At 37.6% G+C, this 19,407-nt stretch overlaps 1 protein-coding gene across 1 annotated transcript; it reads left to right on the forward strand.

The window, feature by feature from the left end:
* Nucleotides 1-3,441: 3,441 nt before the first annotated feature.
* Nucleotides 3,442-7,691, forward strand: LOC105059579 (uncharacterized). The gene is made up of 7 exons (XM_010942917.4): nucleotides 3,442-3,646; nucleotides 3,746-3,878; nucleotides 5,206-5,285; nucleotides 5,373-5,451; nucleotides 5,544-5,653; nucleotides 5,846-5,910; nucleotides 7,404-7,691. The coding sequence occupies exons 1-7, from the start codon at nucleotides 3,557-3,559 to the stop codon at nucleotides 7,495-7,497; spliced, it is 651 nt and encodes a 216-aa protein (XP_010941219.1). The 5' UTR covers nucleotides 3,442-3,556; the 3' UTR covers nucleotides 7,498-7,691.
* The last annotated feature ends 11,716 nt before the right edge of the window (nucleotides 7,692-19,407 follow it).

Genomic DNA, 19,407 nt, shown 5'->3' on the forward strand with positions numbered 1-19,407 from the left:
TATATATATATATATATAGAGAGAGAGAGAGAGAGAGAGAGAGAGAGATGGATCGGATTTGGATCTAAATTCGATCAAATTCTTCACCATCTGATCTACCCAATCCGCATGGATCTCCATACAATAAAACAAAAGTTTACGACACTTCTCCACCTGTTTGGGTTTAATTTTTTTTTAAAGATCATTAATACGGATAGGATAGAGTTTATATTTACTCTTGAATATTTTTATTTATTTTATTTATAATTATTTTAAATTTATTTATATTTATTTTTAAAAAAATTATATTTATTTTAAAAAAATTTATATTTATTTATTTAAAAAATTTATATTTATTTTTTATTATTATTATTTATTATAGAGAGATAAAAAGTGACCAACCACATTCACATTAATGATCGCATTAATGATCCAAAAATAAAATAAAAGATAAATATAAATTTTAAATAAAGTAAATATAAATTTTTTTAGAATTAAGGATGACAGTTTTTGACACGGCATACGGGCTTGATACGAAAATGATCGAAAAAATTTGGTTATAATCGAAAATAGATCGACATGATTACAATCCATAAAATCCGTGTCATTTACGGATTAACTTGCGAATCCCAAATAGACCCATATAATTCATTTAATATTTTTATAAATTTATTAAAAAAATATTTTTATCAAGTTCATGACAATCCAAACTCTAACAACACCTAATCATTCTAATCTAAAAAAAAGAACTTATTTTAATTTATACATACTGATATTCTTTTACAGTTTAGTTGGATCACTAAAAAAATTAAATTTACTTAATTTTTTTAAAAATTTTATATTAATTTTATTAATTATATCATAAACATATTATATTTGTGTCGATCTGATTGATTTAATAATTAAATTATCCAAATGATCTATTTAATAAGTAATCCATATACGAATTGTGAATCTTCATCTATTTAATAATTATATTATATTTATATTTAGATTATACAGGTCGTATTGTAAACGGATTGATCAGTTTACGACTCGTCGACATGAATTGTCATTTTTTATTTAGAATAAATATATATTTTTTTAAAATAAATATAAATAAATTTAAAATAAATAAAAATTAAATAAATAAAAAGATTTCAACATAAACAAAACTTTGGCGTGTGTTTCCATCCCATCTGCATGGATGGTACATGAATTTTATCCCATCTACATTATCTTCTGAATTTTTTTTTATATTTTTCAAATCCAAATGGATGGATGAAATACTTGTTATCTTTTTTTTTTTTTTCTGCATAGGGCCTGTTGTGGGTCGGACATCAGGAGGCCGAACTTCGAAAGTCTCATATCGAGCACAGTCGAGAGTGTCTACTGCTTAAGAATGCGACTCCTTCTTACCCACGTGAGGCACCTTTTGCGGGACAAAATCGTGAGGGGCGAGGTTCTCAGAGATCCTTCATGTGGGGCCCACCTCATTTCGAAGTGGACAATACCTCACGTGACTTTGATAAAGGGGAAGGTCCATACTCTGGGCACGTAGCCTCAACATTGGCACGCCAGGTAGGGAAACCCGTCTCCACACTCACGCATAGACCCTCTCGGCTGGAGGGGCTATGTTGTGGGTCGGGCATCGAGAGGCTGAGCCTCGAAAGTCCCATATCGACCACAGTCGAGAGTGTCTACTGCTTAAGAGTGCGACTCTCCCTTGCCCACGTGAGGCATCTTTTGCGGGGCAAAACCGGACGGAGTTCTCAGAAATCCTCCATGTGGGGCCCGCCCCGTCTCGAAGCGGACAATACCTCACGTGACTTTGATAAAGGAGGAAGATTCATACTCTGGGTACGTAGCCCCAACAGGGCTAAATTCGATCAACTTGACCCCCCTCCTCTCTCTCTCTCTCTCTCTCTATATATATATATATATATATCAAAATAAATATATTTTATCATTTCTTTAAATTTTGAACTTTTTCTTTTTTCAAAGAAATTGTGAGGATGAATAAAATATTTTAAAATAGGCAAAAAGTCCTAAAAATGGGATATATTGAGTTCTAGTAAATGAGAAAACCATGACGTGGTTGGTCAACAATTTTCTACCATTTGGATTCTAAACTCTATATATTTACTTGAACAAGATTACATGCCATAAAACTTTTAATAATATAATTTCAAAAATATTTTTATTTTTAAAAAAATATGTGTGAATTTTGTAAAAAAATATAATTTTTATTTTACAGATTTATTTTTTTATTTCATATATTTTGGGATGGTTTTTAGAAATTACAATCAATGCATCCTGACTTTTGTTTATAGATTTGTACAAAATCCTATTTAAAATTTATATATGAAGCGTTAAAAACTTGTACAAGCTTTTCAATACGAACATAATTTTTTAATATAAAAAAAATTATTCTAAAACTCATATTATTTTCACATAATACTTATGGATTCATAATTTAAATTTCTACAATTCTGCGATGATTCTCTTTTTATATTTTGAATCATTCATTATCAAATTTCATCCAGGATCTATATAAATTTTCTATCATATTAATATTAATTATATAATAAAATCATTCATTCACAAACTAGTGCAAATTCTATTTTTCACTTATATAACCACTAAGAATGGCCCGTGCAAGCTTGTTATCATATTGTTATTTTCTTTTCTTTTTTTTTTTTTTCTCTTGCTCTTCATGAGAGGGGTCGCATTCATCAAAACTCTCAATATTTGAGTAGATGATATAGTGCAGGCAAATAAAATAATAAATAAGATCAATCATGCAAATATGAGCCATGAGGATGATAAACCAAACTCTTAGGTACCGCGTTTAAATAATTGCACAAAGTCTTCAGCACTTCATATACAAGCTTTAAACAGGCCTTACATAAAATTCAAAAAGTCTAGAGTTCAAAACATAAATATTTTATTTTTTACTCAAAAGAGCCAAGAATAATTCTATCCTTAGCTCTAAAAACTATTCTGAAATTGTAAAAAATAAAAAACAATGTTGAATTTGAAGAATAAAAGTAGGATATATATATTTACAAAATTATCAAAATAGATTTCGCATAAAACATCTACTTAATTATTAGCTTTGCAAAAAAAAAAAAAGATTAATACACATTTAAGATATCTTCCAACAATTACGTTCTTGGAGTACAAGAGGGACATTAACTTAAACAAATATATTCAAAATATATGTATCGGATATTAAATAAATGTATATAGATATTTAATTTGTGTATTGCATGCCTTGTGCTTAAACCCATGCAAAATTATCCAATAACTCTCAATTGTATATCTTTGTGCAAAAAAAAATCCAACTTTCTTTTACAAAACTAATAATCAAGTGGATTATTTGTGCAAAATTTACTCCACAAAAACAACCAGAATGCACAGAGCCAGAGGCACGTGATGTGAACTCACAAACTTGATTTGGGCCAGGGTCAGTCTACGTTTCGGTGGGCCGCCGGGGGTTTCTACCTCTCCTCTCTTTTCTTTTTTTTTTCCCTTTTTTTCTTTTTAAAATTCTCTCGGAAAATAAGGGAGGAGAGGAGATCCACCGCCGAGAACGATGGCCGGCGACCAGCGCGAGGTCGAGATCACCCTCAAAACCATCGGCCCCGCCCGCCCCACCTCAATCCGAGTATCTTCTCCCATTGAGGTCAGCGCCCTAAACCCTAATCCTAATCCCCAATCCCAACCTCTGTGATCCGAGAAAGATCTCTCAGAATTCTCTCGTGCCCCAATTGAGTCGTCGCAGGTCTGCGATCTGAGAAGATTGGTTGCTGCCGAGCGCCGGCTTCCGGCCGATAGATTGAAGCTTGTGCTGCGAGGAAAGACCCTCCATGACAAGAACGGGAATGAAGATGCGCGAATTAGACTCGAGGATGGGGGTACTTTCAGTTCTCTATTTGCTGTTTTTATTCGTTTTGGTTGTTAAAAATTGTGGGCTTTTTTAAATTTATAAGCTTTTTGAATATTAAGCCATCAAAATTGAATCTTGTTTCCTTGAATTGTTCTTTGGACGTGATGGTTCGAATCTGTGAGAAGGAATTTATTCTGTTGTTGATTTAAAATGTATCAATCCTTGACTGTCTTTATGTTTATTTAATTGTGAATCAGATTCAGCATTAGGTTACTTTTCGACAGTGGAGTTTGGACTTGGCCTTCGAGCTAGGCTGGTATCTTTAGAATATGTTTTAGAATTGTTGAGGAGAACTTATAATATGGGTGTTGGTGAAAGTTTAATTTGTTGTAATGGTGAATTCTGTTGCAATAAGATGGAAAGCGATTAAGATCTTGGTTGTGAATTCCTGGTTATAGTAAGATCAACATATGTTTGTTGAAGTTGATCAATATCATACTTGTAAATTTAACTATCTAACTTTGGCTATGCTATTTCGAGTTTACTTTATGAGATCTTACCTGCCAAAAATTTTTTATAAGCGCTATATTTGGTGTTACTATAATTTTTTTGAAATCTGTTCATTATTTCAAATGCCATCCATGTTAGCTCATATCTCCTCCTCTTCAACATATATTCAAGCAGTCCTTCAAATTGGCACCCCAATGCTTGTAATATGCTCCTGCCTCGCAATCACTGCTTAACATTGCAATCCACCACAACAATGCAGGTTGTATAACTTAAATTTTTTTGGCTCCTCGTAGTAATGTACAATCAGATATCAATAGTGTTGAATTACCCCACTAAGAATGCTGATCATCATTTTCATTCACCTTTCTTCAATACTTTCCTAACATTACTCTGGCTTTTCATTCATTAAATTCTAGGTTTTCAGAATATTATATTTTGAGAAATCTCATGTCCTAAATTCTACTAATCTACTTACACATGTAAACCCACATATAGTTCCATCATTTCTGTGTTCCACATTTGATCTGACTGATATGTTAACCCAGTGTAATCTTCACTGCTTCTCTAGTCTTATGAAACTGCACTTATTCTTTTACAAGTGAGTCAAGCCATATGATGTTTGCATGACATCTAAAGAGGTAAAGGCTTTTATTGCTCTTTTTTATTAACTGAAAATTATTTAGTTAGACAAATACGAGGAGCAATGACTATAAGCCTTTTATCACAACTTTAAGTAAGCAAGTGAATGTAGTTTGCATTTCATTTTTACCTTAAAATGCACGTGATGCATATTACTTGGTGGTTTGATTTGTTTTGTAATTTGCTAATGGTACAATGTTTTCCAGATTCTCTGATAGTAGCTGTCATGCCTAAGCCACCTGCCAAGCATCTTCATGAGGGCAGTGATGATGAAGAAGAAGAACTGGTTAGATGGCATTATTTAACCTACATTACATGAAAATTAAAATCAATTTCTTCCTTAGGATTTACGTTTCATGTCTTGGTTATCCAGAAATTTCATATCCCACAGTCGACAAGCCGGTGGAAGAGGATGATTTTCTCTTTTCTTCATGAGAAATTGAGATTGCCTGGTATATATATATATATATATGTTATATATATTTACTCATGAAAGAAAATCATATGCAGATCATGTGACTACAATCCTTATTAATTTTAACAGATATCGTGTTGATTGCAATGTTCTCTATCAGTCTAAAGGCTTGGGCTGGTGTCATTCTATGGTTTTCACTGGCACCTGTTGCTCACAGATGGGGTGTTGGACCCTTATATGTAAGTATGCCTTTTCCTCTTGAGTTTCCATTGGTACATGAAGTGGTTCATATGAACCTTCCGTGAACATTGATGACACTGTAAAAGATAGACTTGAAGAAATATGGTTGAGTATTTTTGTTTGTTGTTTTCTACAAATATAGGCACTCATGTTCATTCTTGATTCACACAAGTACTTGGCACTCTGTGCAGATAATTGGTACAGGATTCTTAATCATACTTCTGAATCTTGGAAGGAGACAGCATGGTGATCTTAGGTATGTATCATTTTTATGTAAAGCTTTTGTCTCTGAGTTTGGCCCGTCGACACTGAGGCTGGTCATTTTTAGATTTTTTGCTTTCTTATTTACACTGCAAAAATGAGGAAAAAAAAAATCCTGTTACTCCTGATAGACCTTACGCCAGCTTTCTCATAGAATTGAGAATTCTATATATTGTAACTTTGCACTATCCCATCTGCTTGCTTAAACTATTTGCTTTCTTAAATATCTCCTTCAAGGATTAATTATCTTTTGAATTCTTTCCACAGAGCATATTATTTGATGTTTACTTTTGTTTATGTGGTTGTTAATGTGATGTATGTATTAAAAATTGTAGTCCATTAGAAGGGGATGCTTGTTCTCGATGAGGAAATTAACACTGAGCTGCTAGCTCACAAGTGATTACATTGGGGCTTGTGACTCAAGAATGTAATGCAGTAGATCTCATGTTTTTTAAAACATGAAGTAGTCATTTTACATTTTCTCACTGTTGGAACTGAAAGTACAAATTAACAAGCTTGTTGCATTTATTTGAAGCTGATTATAGAAATTAAATTTTTTCTATCCTTGTTCCTGTTTAGAGTTGGATCCTCAAATAAATTGGGCTTCAAACTATCATGTCAGACTATATGGATCTGTTTTTGAGCATTTCCTACAGAGTTTGTGCTTCCAACACATGATTCTGGCAATATGGTTGATATCCAATGGAGAGATCAACTGACATAATACCTTAACCAATAAGCAACATTTCATCTATAATCAACTCGCTTGATCAATGTATCGTAGAGCTTTGAAAACATTTTGTTACCAGATGGTAATCCAATATTAACTGTCCATGTTTGGTAAGAATTTCCTGACAACAGAAGTTTTGGACTAGTGTGCACCTGGCCTGGAACCTACCAGGCCAGTTGGAGGATAGGTCACCCATCTTGAGCTACAGAACTATAGCTTGTGCAACAAGGGAGCAAGCTTTCCTGATTTTGCTACTTGTGTAGAGTCTAAGATGAGGGCAGAATTTAATATCAAGAATCAAATTCATTTCCAATGCTGAAAACCAAAGAGCCTGTTAAAGCAAAATTCCATCATTAACCAATATGTCTTGGCACTAAAAATTGATATCTTTGCACAGCATAAAAATTCCTAAGTTGGAGAAATATAGACTTTGTATAGAATATCATTGTGTTTGTCCAACAGCAGAGTTGTCATTTTCTCATAGGGAAAGGGTTAATTGTCTGAAAGAGGTTCATAAAGATTATACGTGATCGAGTGCATCTAACTCTGGCAATTGAATTTTGTATTTACCGTCTGCATTACAGTTCACGGTACTGCATATTCGTGTTAGCAGTTTGATACTGTTTGTGTTGTTCCATTATTATTCTCTAATTTCTTTTCCTCATTCTGATGCTTGCTGACTTCTGTCTTTAATTCTTATTCTAGTAGTCTATTGGTGTTTTATTGGCTTACTAGATCTTTTTTTAATACATATGCAGTGCGTATTCAATATTCAATGAAGATTTCAGGGAGCTTCCTGGTACTCTCAATGCAGAGCGTTTGGATAGAGACATTAGAGCCGGTCGGTTTTGAGCCCCTAAGCACCCTGACACCCATGTTGAATGGGTCTGTAGATGAGCAAAATTTTGGATTTGCAGCTGTACTGTGTTGGATAGTCTCTCTCTCTCTCTCATGCACGTGTGAGTGTGTGTGATGCATGTAATTTTCTCGAATAATCTTATACGTAATGAGATGAATCAGAATCAGTTGGAATTAATTTGCTGTCACTGAAAGGGCTTTGTTATACTCTGGTGAAGATTAGAATGATCATAACTAAATGGGTGCTTCTGTCTTCGTTTTTGTTGGGGGGACCCGACCCATATGTATGAAAGGGCCAAAGCCCAGAAGTTGAAAGCATACCACTAGAAACTGGAAAGATGATTGCCCAAAACATCTGATTAAGAATGGGGTGCTTCTGAAAATTTTGATAATTGTGTGTATTTTTGAAAATTCCAGTGAAAGATTCACACTGACTGTAATCTGGTGGAAGATAAAATTCAGTTAGTATACATGGATATTATGCCGGCACACATGAACTGGATGCAGATCTTGCATTGTAACAAGCATATGCCTTTATGTCGAGCCTAATGATCCTGTTAAAGTTGTCAAGGAGTAACTGCCGACTGCTAGATATTGCTGCTATGGAAGGTTGGGCTCTATGTGAACCAAAACCAAGTCACAAACTGTACATTTTGAATAAACTTGATAGCTGGTACTGGTTTGCTTGTTCATTTGATTTGAAATTTAATTTAGCTGGAATTTGTGATTCAATTAGATACAGATTAGATAGATTATATCCATATTTCTCATATGGATAAGAATGTGGATATGGATAGTAAATGAATATCGAAATTAGTATCCATATTTATTCTAAATAAATGCAGATACTAATTAAATATCAAGCGTATCTATATTTATTTTAAACAAATATAAGTTAAATATTAGTTATATCTATATTTTTTTAGTAAAATTTGGATATAAGTCAAATATTATTTAGATATATGAATCAAATTTTGAGTAATATTTAATATTAAAAATAATATAAATGATATAATTATAGAGGATGAGAGTGGAATCTATTATGCAGTTGCGTACACAATACATGCTTAAGTAGGTAGTATAGTTATTAAACCTACAAAGGGACCAACTTAGTCAAAGGTCCAAGTCATTAGTTTGACTAGATTCGCATAACAATATTAAAAGTAAAAATTAAAATATAATATATAATATAAAAATAATAATCTTTTTTATTGAATATCATTATAATTTTTTAATTGTAGCATATACGTAGAATGGTCATGAAAATCTATTTTTAGAGAGCTCGTAATATGTGTCAAAGTTATTATTATTTTTAAATATTTTAAACAACATAGCTTTGAAAATATCGTATTTAGTTTCTATTTTTATAAAGAAAAAGATGAAAATAATTAATTTTTAAATATAAAAATAATTAATTTTTAAATATGAAATATCATAATATATTGAAGGAGTTCTAAATAGGTATAATAAATAATCAAAGCTTTTGTTTTTATTCTAGATATAAGTGCTATTAGATATATATTTTTTTATCAAATATTTGGATCTAGATCTAAAGAAACTTTTTAAAATTTAGATTTGAATCTACATTCGGTAAAATTTATAAGTATATATTAGGATTAAAATGGATACTGTTGTATCCAAGGGCTTATGGCTCCGTACGTGAGGTATTATCTATTCTGATCCATGGGATTTATGATTTTATCTCTCAAAAAATTCATTACATGAGAAAAATAATCTTTTTTTATTTAAGTTAATTTTTTTTTAATTCATAATTAATATGAAACTAATGATATCCTCCTTTCTGCACCACAATGGATATAAAAATTTCTATCTGAATATGACATGATCCAAAAGACTTTTGGTCCCATCACCGGCTAGACTTGGCTAAACTAGTTTGAATCCTCCAGATAGTGGTAGCGGCAAACTTGAATTTGGGCGGTATCATCCTACTGTCGCCACCGTAATTTCTAAAAAAGAGAAAAAATAAGACACTTCATAGCTTCTTTGGTAGGCTTAGAAAATCCATCGAGGGACAACCGATTACATCTAGAATCTTCTATAATCAATTGATTTACTATACTATTGGGATAATCAGATTTGCTCCCCCTGATTCTACGTCGGCTCTCATATTCGAGATCAACCCTTTGTTCCATACCTATGTAAGAAGAGCCAAGAGATCCCAAAAAAAGAGGCTCTGAAATAGAAGAAACTTTCAGAATTCAATTCTCATAAGAGTCATCTGGCCGAAGCAGAGTCATTATGGCCGAATCAGAATCATCTGACCAAAGCAGAGTCATCATGGCTGAAGCAACATCTTCATGACCGACTGACCATCTTCATGTCATGGCCGACTGACCATTTTCATGGTCGACTTCATATATCATGGCCGACTTCATATTATTGTCAACGGACCATCTTCATGACTGACTGACCATCTTATGATCAAACCAGCATCATAATGCCCGACTGTCAAACAACCGACGGCCGACTGTCAAACGATCAACTGTCAAACAGTCGACTGCCAAATATAAAATCACGATACTACAGTCGTGGATAATAACTACATGCCACGATCATTAGTGGGTACAAATTGCTCACTAAATTTATGATTATGGCCTGATAATCAGGGTAACTATCCCTTAGTTCCACAGAAAGTGGGATCACGTGCTCGACGGTTACATCCGAATCATTTATAAAGGAGAAGTAAGGGAACAGGCAAGGGGTAAGACACTTCTGGACTGATACTCTATCAATTTTGATATAATTTTGATATTCTACTTTCTGTTCGACCACTTCCCACTGACTTACGCATAAGAGGATCCCGTCGGACACAACTCAGATCAGTGTGGACTTCTTTTGCAGATGCTCTTCACCAGCATTAGGCATTCTAGGGAATTGGCCGTAATAGATTGGCGCGTCAGGTAGGAGGGCAAACAAATTCTGAAAGATCAATGGCAAGAGGACAAGCCCAGAAGACATCCATCAACAATGGCCAGCGATTTTTCCATGGGAAGAGGTTGTCTGAGCTAGAACGTAAAGCCCCATGCTCCACAGCAACAATCAAGGGAGACCCATCATCCTCGATCGTTCCTTCAAATCGATGCCGCCAATCATTGGCTGCCTCATTTCGACATAGCCAACAATTGATGGTGGCATAATTTCGAAGACAGTCTCATCGACGGGATTGGCCACACCACTTAGCTCATCACTCTCAATGCACCGATCGCCACCTATCCCTCCCCCACAAAACTGATAAGAAGAAATGACGATGTATATTTAGAAAGCTTCTCCAAATGATGAATCGATCATGATCGATGATTCTGAAAGTTTCTCCAAACGACAAATCGATCGTGATCGATGATTCAGAAAGCTTCTTCAAACGATGAATCGATCGTGATCGATAATTCAGAAAACTTCTCCAAACGAGGAGTCGATCGTGATCAATGATATGGAAAGCTCCCTCCAAATGATTAATCGATCCTAATCGACGATTCAAAAAGTTTCTTCAAATAATGACTATGCTCCTCTATAATGGAATGACTTACGATCATGTTTCAGATCAATGGAACAATCTACAATAATATTTTTCTATGGCGGAACAATTGCCCTTCAGATATGAAATACCAACAGTCTATGATTGTATTTTCAGTAAAGTTATCCTTACGACATAATATATTTGAACGACATGTTCGATTTTCAATATATTTTCAACTGAAATATGATACAATGAGCTTTGACTCAAGATGATTCGACGACAAATATGAGCTCCAGCTGAAAGATGATTCAATGACAAATACAAGCTCCGGCTCAAGCCCCGAAGGGCCAAAGCAGAAAAATACCGATCTCTGGATCGAAATGAGTCTCAAAAGGATCAACATGTCGACTCGACTCTGGTCGGATGGAATAACTTGCCGACTCGACTACAGTCGGATGGAACAACATGCCGACAAATATGAGCTCCAGCTGAAAGATGATTCAATGACAAATACAAGCTCCGGCTCAAGCCCCGAAGGGCCAAAGCAGAAAAATACTGATCTCTGGATTGAAATGAGTCTCAAGAGGATCAACATGTCGACTCGACTCTGGTCGGATGGAATAACATGCCGACTCGACTACAGTCGGACGGAACAACATGCCAACTTGGCTATGATCGGATGGAACAATATACCGACTCGACTGCGGTCGGACGGAATAATATGCCGACTCAACTGTGGTCGGATGAAATAATATACCTACTCAATTATGGTCAGACAGAATAATATGTCGACTTGACTATAATTAGACGGAACAATATGTCGACTCGACTACGATCGATCGGAAGAATATGCCAACTCGACTTCGATATGTCAGAAAATATTTAACAGTTATCTATGACAAATGATGATCACATTCAAAGAGAACATAAAGAAAAATTTATTTCACTACGAACTGAAAGCTATAAAATCAGACTAAGATCTGGTAACAAAAAAAAATTTTCTTTCATTATCAACTAAAATGACCATAGAATCGGGACTCAAAGTCATGGCAGAAGATATGCTGACTTCCATCATCCAACACATCAAGCACTTTGAACTTGGGAGTGGAAGACAGTTATTGGCACAATCAGATTTGCTCCCTCCGATTCTACGTCGGCTTCCATATTCAAGATCGGCCCTTTATTCCATACCTATATAAGAAGAACTAAGAGATCTCAAGATGAGAGGCTCTGAAAGAGAAGAAACTTTCAGAATTCAGCACTTATGAGAGTCATCTGACCGAAGTAGAGTCATTATGGCCGAACTAGAGTCATCATGGCTGAACCTGAGTCATCATGGCTAAAGCAACATTTTCATGGCCAACTGATCATTTTCATGTCATGACCGACTGACCATCTATATGGCCGACTTCATGTCATGACCGACTGACCATCTATATGGCCGACTTCATGTCATGACCGACTGATCATTTTCATGGTCGACTAACAATCTTCATATCATGACCGACGGACCATCTTCATGACCATACCAGCATCAAAACGGCCAATTGTCAAACAACCAACTGTCGATTGTCAAATGGCCAACTGTCCAACTACCGACTGTCAAATATATAATCATGATACTACAATCGTGGATAATAACTACATGCCACAATCGTTAGTGGGCATAAATTACCCACTAACTCCATGATTATGGCCCGATAATCGGGGTAACTATCCCTTAGTATCATAAAAAATGAGACCACGTGCTCGACAGTTACATCCGAATCACCTATAAAGAGAAGATAAAGGAACAGACAAGGGGTAAGACACTTCTGGACTGATATTCTGTCAATTTTGATATAATTTTGATATTCTACTTCCTGTTCAACCACTCTTCACTGACTTAAATATCGGAGGGTCCTCGTCGGACACAACTCCGATCAGTATGAATTTCTTTTGTAGGTGTTCTTCACTGACATCAAACGCTTCAGGGGATTGACCGCAACATATGCCAATAACCTTGATATTGTCAATTATCATCCTGATGGGTAAATAAATGTGCAGCACCACGGGGTCAAATACTGTTTCCTCAATGCATACACCGGAAGAGTGCAGCCATTTCTTTCCAAATTTCTTTCAAACATAAGGTGAAAGATCCGTCTCCTCTCCAAGGGAAGTTGCAAAATCTAGAGCCTGAAGGATCAAGCCTACTTACTACTCTTTGGTAAATGGTTTTGCTACCTGAACTACCTTCAAACCTCGGAAGAATGTTAGGTCTCTGCACTCAATAATGCACAAATTGCTTGGCAATATAATGGGAAGAATACAGAGAAAGGGAACGGTCCAAGGGCCTCTCACTTATATCCTTCTCCAAAAATTCACAACCGTGCTTGTTATCACCCCAATCTTCTACTCTCTGAGGCATTGGAGCAAACACGTCAAGTTTGGCCCAATTCCACCATCCAAGGCTTCCACTAAAAAAAATATCCAATACCCTCGCCACAAACGCACACTAAGGGTAAAACGGTGAATAAAATTGGGTCAGATCTGTCGAAGCGGGTGGGACAAAAATCATACCGGACGGGCACTAAAAAAAAAAAATTTATGGGATGGATTTTATAGTTTGCTACGTGCTCTTGGCACCAATCTTAAAAAAAATAAATCTAAATATTAATTTTTTTTTTTACTTTCATGATAAAAAAAATGGTATTCTTTTTTTTTTTATATTTTCGATACATATTATTTATCGATATATAATATACATGATCATATAATATAACAAATTAATCATTAAGTAAGAAGAAATTGATATACAGTTTCTAGAATATAGATTTTACTAATATACAGTATGCGATTTATGATTTAAACTTAGTAAATTAGTCATCTAACAACCAAATATATCAAATTAATATATAATTTTTAAAATATTATATTCATCAGTATACACTATATGGCCTTGTGATATATACTCATCAATTTCGTAATACATATTGCAAGTTTTTTTAACATACACCCAATAATGATCTAATACATATCTCTAGATGAAAAGTATATTTTAAAAATTATTTATTAATTTATCTGAAGATGTATATTAAATCATTATTAGATATGTATCAAAGAAGCTTATAGTATGTATCAAAAAATTGATTAGTATATATTACCAAATCATGTAGTGTGTATTGATGAATATAATTTTTTAAGAACTATATATCAATTTATTTAAAAATATGTATTGGCTTATTAAATAACTAATTTGCTAAGTATGTATCATCTAGCCGTGTAATATGTATTGGTGAACTTCATATTCTGAAAATCATGTATCAATTTATCTAAAGATGCATATTAGATTATTATTAGATGCGTATCAAAAAAGCTTACAGTATATATCAAAAAATTGATATATATATATATATATATATTACACCATATAATGTACTGTGCTGATGAACATGATATTTTGGAAACTGTATATAATTTATTTAGAACTATGTATTAGATTGTCAAATGACTAATTATTATGTGTATATCATTTGGCCATATATTGTGTATTGATGATTCATTTGTGTACTGCTTTGCATGTTTTGAGAATTATGTATTAATTTATTTGATGATTAATTTGTTTAGTATGTATCACTGGACCAAAGAATATGTATCAATAAAAAAATATATTATGAAAATAAGAGAAAAAATATATTTTTTTCTTTTTTTGGCAATATAAGTGGTAAACTAAATGCGTGGCTTTAATCATCGCATGTGCAAAACAGAATGCCTAGTTGCTAGTCTTCACCTATACACTTTAACGAATGATTTAATTTAAAAAAAATTATAAAAATATCCTCTCAATTTTAGTCCAAATTTATTTACACCTCTATATTTTAAAAAATATCAAATTGATTCTTCTAGTTATCGATATGTTCTAATATGGTCGAGTCATTCACTTACTAACAAATGGTGTTAGCTTTTTCTTTGAATAACAAAAATACTTTTATTTCTACCTCCTCCCTACTCTCTAATTGATCCCCTCCTCCATCTCCGATGTCCCTCTTTCTCCTTTCTCCCTTTCTTTCTCATCCATTTCTTCTCCTCCATGGTGGTTCTTTCCACCTCCATTAATTTATTCACCTCTTCTCTTTCCTCCTCATCGTCCTTCTTCTCCAAGTTGTTTATAGGCCATCTCCCTCCACGATGACCCCCTCTACCTCCGCTTTTTTTTATCAGCATCCTATCCTTCTCCTTTTCCTTCCTCTCCATTCTTTTCTCCTCTCATTCTTGTTCTCTTTATCCTCCTCCAACCTATTTCTTACTGTCGGCCTCTCTCTTCTCCTCTCTTTTCTATTCATCAACTTTTTCTCTTCATCCTCTTCCTCCAAATTTATCTATGAGTCCTATCTCTCTATGATGGTTGGCTCCACATCCATTCCTTCTCATCGACAACCCATCCCTCCTCGTCACCATTTTCTTCTCCTCTGTGGTGGCTCCCTCCACCTCTATCTATTTCTCCATCATTTTTTTCCTCCTTATTTATTTCTCCTCCTCATCATCTTTCTCTTTCAAGCTACTCATAAGCCATCCCTCTCCATGGTGGCCTCTTCCTTCTCTACCTTTCTTATTGGCAACCCATCATTCTTCCTTTCCTTTCTCCCCTCTTCATTCATTCCCCTCCTTCCCATCCACTTTTTCTTATTGTTGGGTGGATGTATGGCCAGGACACCACCTTCCAGGATCTTTTCAGTACCACGCGATGCAGCAGAAAGAAAGAAGAAATAAAATAAAACAATCAAAATATGTGGATTAGCCACAAAAGGGCTCACCTCCACGAGGCATGCAAACTTCATTATGAAAAAAAAATTTTACAAGAAGAGATCTCACCCTCAACCCTCGTATATCCAATTTTTCTCTCACTAGAAGTTTTCCTCACAAAAGCTCTCTCTCTTGGAAGACCCTCCTGAACCCTTGAAGTGATCGACGTCCGCTGTCCAGAAGTTTGCTGCTCCTTCTCTCTCAACGATGCATCTCTCTCTCTCTTCTCTTGGGTTCTGATCGTCTACGCTGCGTGAAGCCTTCCCATGTCCACGAGAAATCAGGCTGCACGAAGACCACACAGACCACAATTCACTGTTCAGGCCCTTTTAAAGGGCTAAAACTTAATTAGATTAGATTTAAGAGTCCTAATCAAACCCAATTAAGGCCCCAAACCGTTGGACCATCACCGAAAACTCTCTGGGCCGTCCAATCGCGATCGGTCTATGGAATTGTACTGTGGACCGCGAGAAATGCCTGGGAAACACCCAGGCGGTCCACAGACCCGCTCGTGAACCGCCCGATCCACCGTGGACCGGGGTACAGGCCTAGGCGCAACGCCTAGGCCTGGGTCGGCCCGCGCGCGTGGGCTTGGGCCTCGCCCGCACTGGGCACCTGGGCCCGGGCCGTGCCCTGCGAGCCCGCACGCCCACCTGGGCCACACGCCTCGTGCGTTGGCCCCGCCTGGGCCACACTTCGCTGCTTGCGGCTGCGCCACCGATGCTCCGCCAGCCCACCGCCGGCCGTCCTCCACCACCTCGAGTCTCGTGCCGACTTCAAAAACTCGTATCTCCTCCATCCGAGCTCCATTTGGGGTGATCTTGATCTCGTTGGACTTCATTTTTTGCCATGGACCTCGTAGTGGGCTCAATATGGGCTGAATCTCGAGGTATCAAATCCTAACAATCTCCATCTCGACTCGATATTCGACCTTCTCCTAACTCCGAGAGCTTCTGGATCTCATCACCTCTATACCTTGGGGCAATCGCCTGCTGATCATGGATGGGCAAATATGAGAGTCGAGCCAGACCGCTCGATTCTATCTCCGTCGTATGCTGTGCTCCTCCTGACCGGAGATCTGCTCGGGGCATCATCCTGCGGTAATAGAAATCTCATATTGCGACGTCGCCTTTCGTCCTCCCGAGTCTCCTGTCTCATGCCCGATCCACCTCCACCTGGAGCTCCACCTAGCTCTGGGCTTCGCTTGGCTCCCGAAGCTCCACCTCACACTGGGCTCTCTGTCAGGTAATAATATCCTCTGCTCTCCTTCTTCACCTTCAGCACAATCCTATCGCCGCGTAGCACCCTCAGGATTCCTCCACCAGCTACCGTCCTGTAGCCTCTCGAATCCAGTATGCTAAATGAGATAAGATTCCGTCTGAAATCGGGTATGTATCGGACCTCCCCCAATCTCCTCACTGCACCATCATGTATCTTCCAGCTAACCATCCCGATGCCTCTGATCGTACAGCTCGATCCATCCGACAGATATACAGTGCCCTCACTGTTCTCCAGGAAGTCAAACTGCTCCTCTCTGCAACATACATGATAGGGGCATGCAGAATCTAATATCCACTGCTGGAAAGAAGTAGATACCTTGTCAGATATCTCCAGAACATCTCCATCTGAATTACTGTCGGCCGTCACCACAGCAGCCACCGTCCAATTTTTGAGTTGAGGACAATCTCTGGCTAGATGCCCCAGCTCCTCACACCGGTAATACTTGATTTTGCTTAAGTCCCTCCTGGACTTGGACCGCCCTTATCGCGATCTCCTGTCACTCCGTTTACCGCCTTCTGCTCTTCCAGAAGCCACCAAAGTTGAGCTACCGCCACCTGAGCTCGAAGCCGGATTCTCCCTCCTGAGAACCTCATTCTGGAGTATCGCCGCAGTGACCTCATCCATCTTAATAGTGCTCTTCCCCACTAGAAGAGTAGTCACCAAGGACTCGTACGAAGGTGGACGCGATGCTAGCAAAACTGGTCTTCTCCTCAACATTCTCGCCAACACTGAGGAGGTCGGTGAGGATCTTTTGGAAGTGACTTAGATGCTCCTGCACGCTCTGTCCCTCAGCCATCCACAGCTGGTAAAACTGCCCTCCAGAGAAAAAGAGTGTTGGTGAGAGACTTCGCCATGTACAACTTCTCGAGCTTCGATCACAGTACCGTCGGAGAAGTCTCGCTCAGCACATGGATCACCACCTCATCCGCTAGGTACATGCGGATGGTACTCACCACCTGCATGTGTCGCCATTTTCAATCTTGCACTTCCATGATGGTCGGCTTCTCATCGCATAAGAGAGCATTGATCAACTCCTGTTGAATGAGCATGTCCTTCACCCTTGCCTGCCACAAGAAAAAATTGCTCTTACCATCAAATTTGTTGATCTCCATCTTGATTGATCCTGTCTTCTCCATCTTCAATCTTGCTCACCACCGCTGCAATCTGCGTCCTTATACCGCCTTGCTCTGATACCACTTGTTGGGTAGATGTCTGGCCAGGACACTACCTCCTAGGACTTTTTCAGTACCACGCGATGCAGCAGAAAGAAAGAAGAAATAAAACAAAAACAATCAAAATACGTGGATCAGCCACAAAAGGACTCGCCTCCACGGGGCATGCAAACTTCACTATGAAAAAAAAAATTTACAAGAAGAGATCTCACTCTCAACCCTCGTATATCCAATTTCTCTCTCACTAGAAGTTTCCCTCACAAAAGCTCTCTCTCTTGAAAGATCCCCTTGAATTCCTGAAGTGATCGGCGTCTGCTATCCAGGAGCCTCCTGCTCCTCTCTCAACAATGCGGTCTCTCTCTCTTCTCTCGGATTCTGATCATCTGCACCGCACGAAGCCTTCTCACGTCCACAAAAAACCAGGCCGCATGAAGACCACATAGACCACAATTCACTGTTCAGGCCCTTTTAAAGGGCTAAAACTTAATTAGATTAGGTTTAAGAGTCCTAATCAAACCCAATTAAGGCTCCAAACTATTGGATCATCATCGGAAACTCCCTGGACCGTCCGATCGCGATCGGTCCATGGAATAATACCGTGGACCGCAAGAAACATCTGAAAAACACCCAGGCGGTCCACAGACCCGCCCGTGAACCGTTTGATCCACCGTGGACCGGGGTACAAGCCCAGGCGCTGTGCCTGGGCCTGGGTCGACCCACATGCGCAGGCCTGGGCCGTGCCCGCATCGGGTGCTGGGCCCAGGCCGCGCCTCATGGGCACGCATGTGGGCTGGGCCGCGCGCCAACCTGGGCCGCGTGCCTGGGCCCCCTGCATTGGCCCCGTCTGGGCCGCGCTCCGTCCCCTGCGGCCACACCACCGGCCGCCGGCGGTCTTTCACCACTTTGGGTCTCGTGCCGACTTCAAAAGCTCGTATCTCCTCCATCCGAGCTCCATTTGTAGTGATCTTGATCTCGTTGGACTCCATTTTTCATCAAGGACCTCGCTGTGGGCTCAATGTGGACTGAATCTCGAGGCATTAAATCCTAATAATTATCCTTTCTTTCTTCAAATCTATCAATGAGTGAAGAATATTTCTACCTATTAAAAGGAAAAGTTAATACTATTTATTGCTAAGTGAATGATCAAATTATATTGAAATATATCGATCATCAGAAGAAATAGTTTATTTTTTT

This window comes from Elaeis guineensis, chromosome 16 (assembly GCF_000442705.2).
Source record: "Elaeis guineensis isolate ETL-2024a chromosome 16, EG11, whole genome shotgun sequence".
Lineage (NCBI taxonomy): Eukaryota > Viridiplantae > Streptophyta > Magnoliopsida > Arecales > Arecaceae > Elaeis > Elaeis guineensis.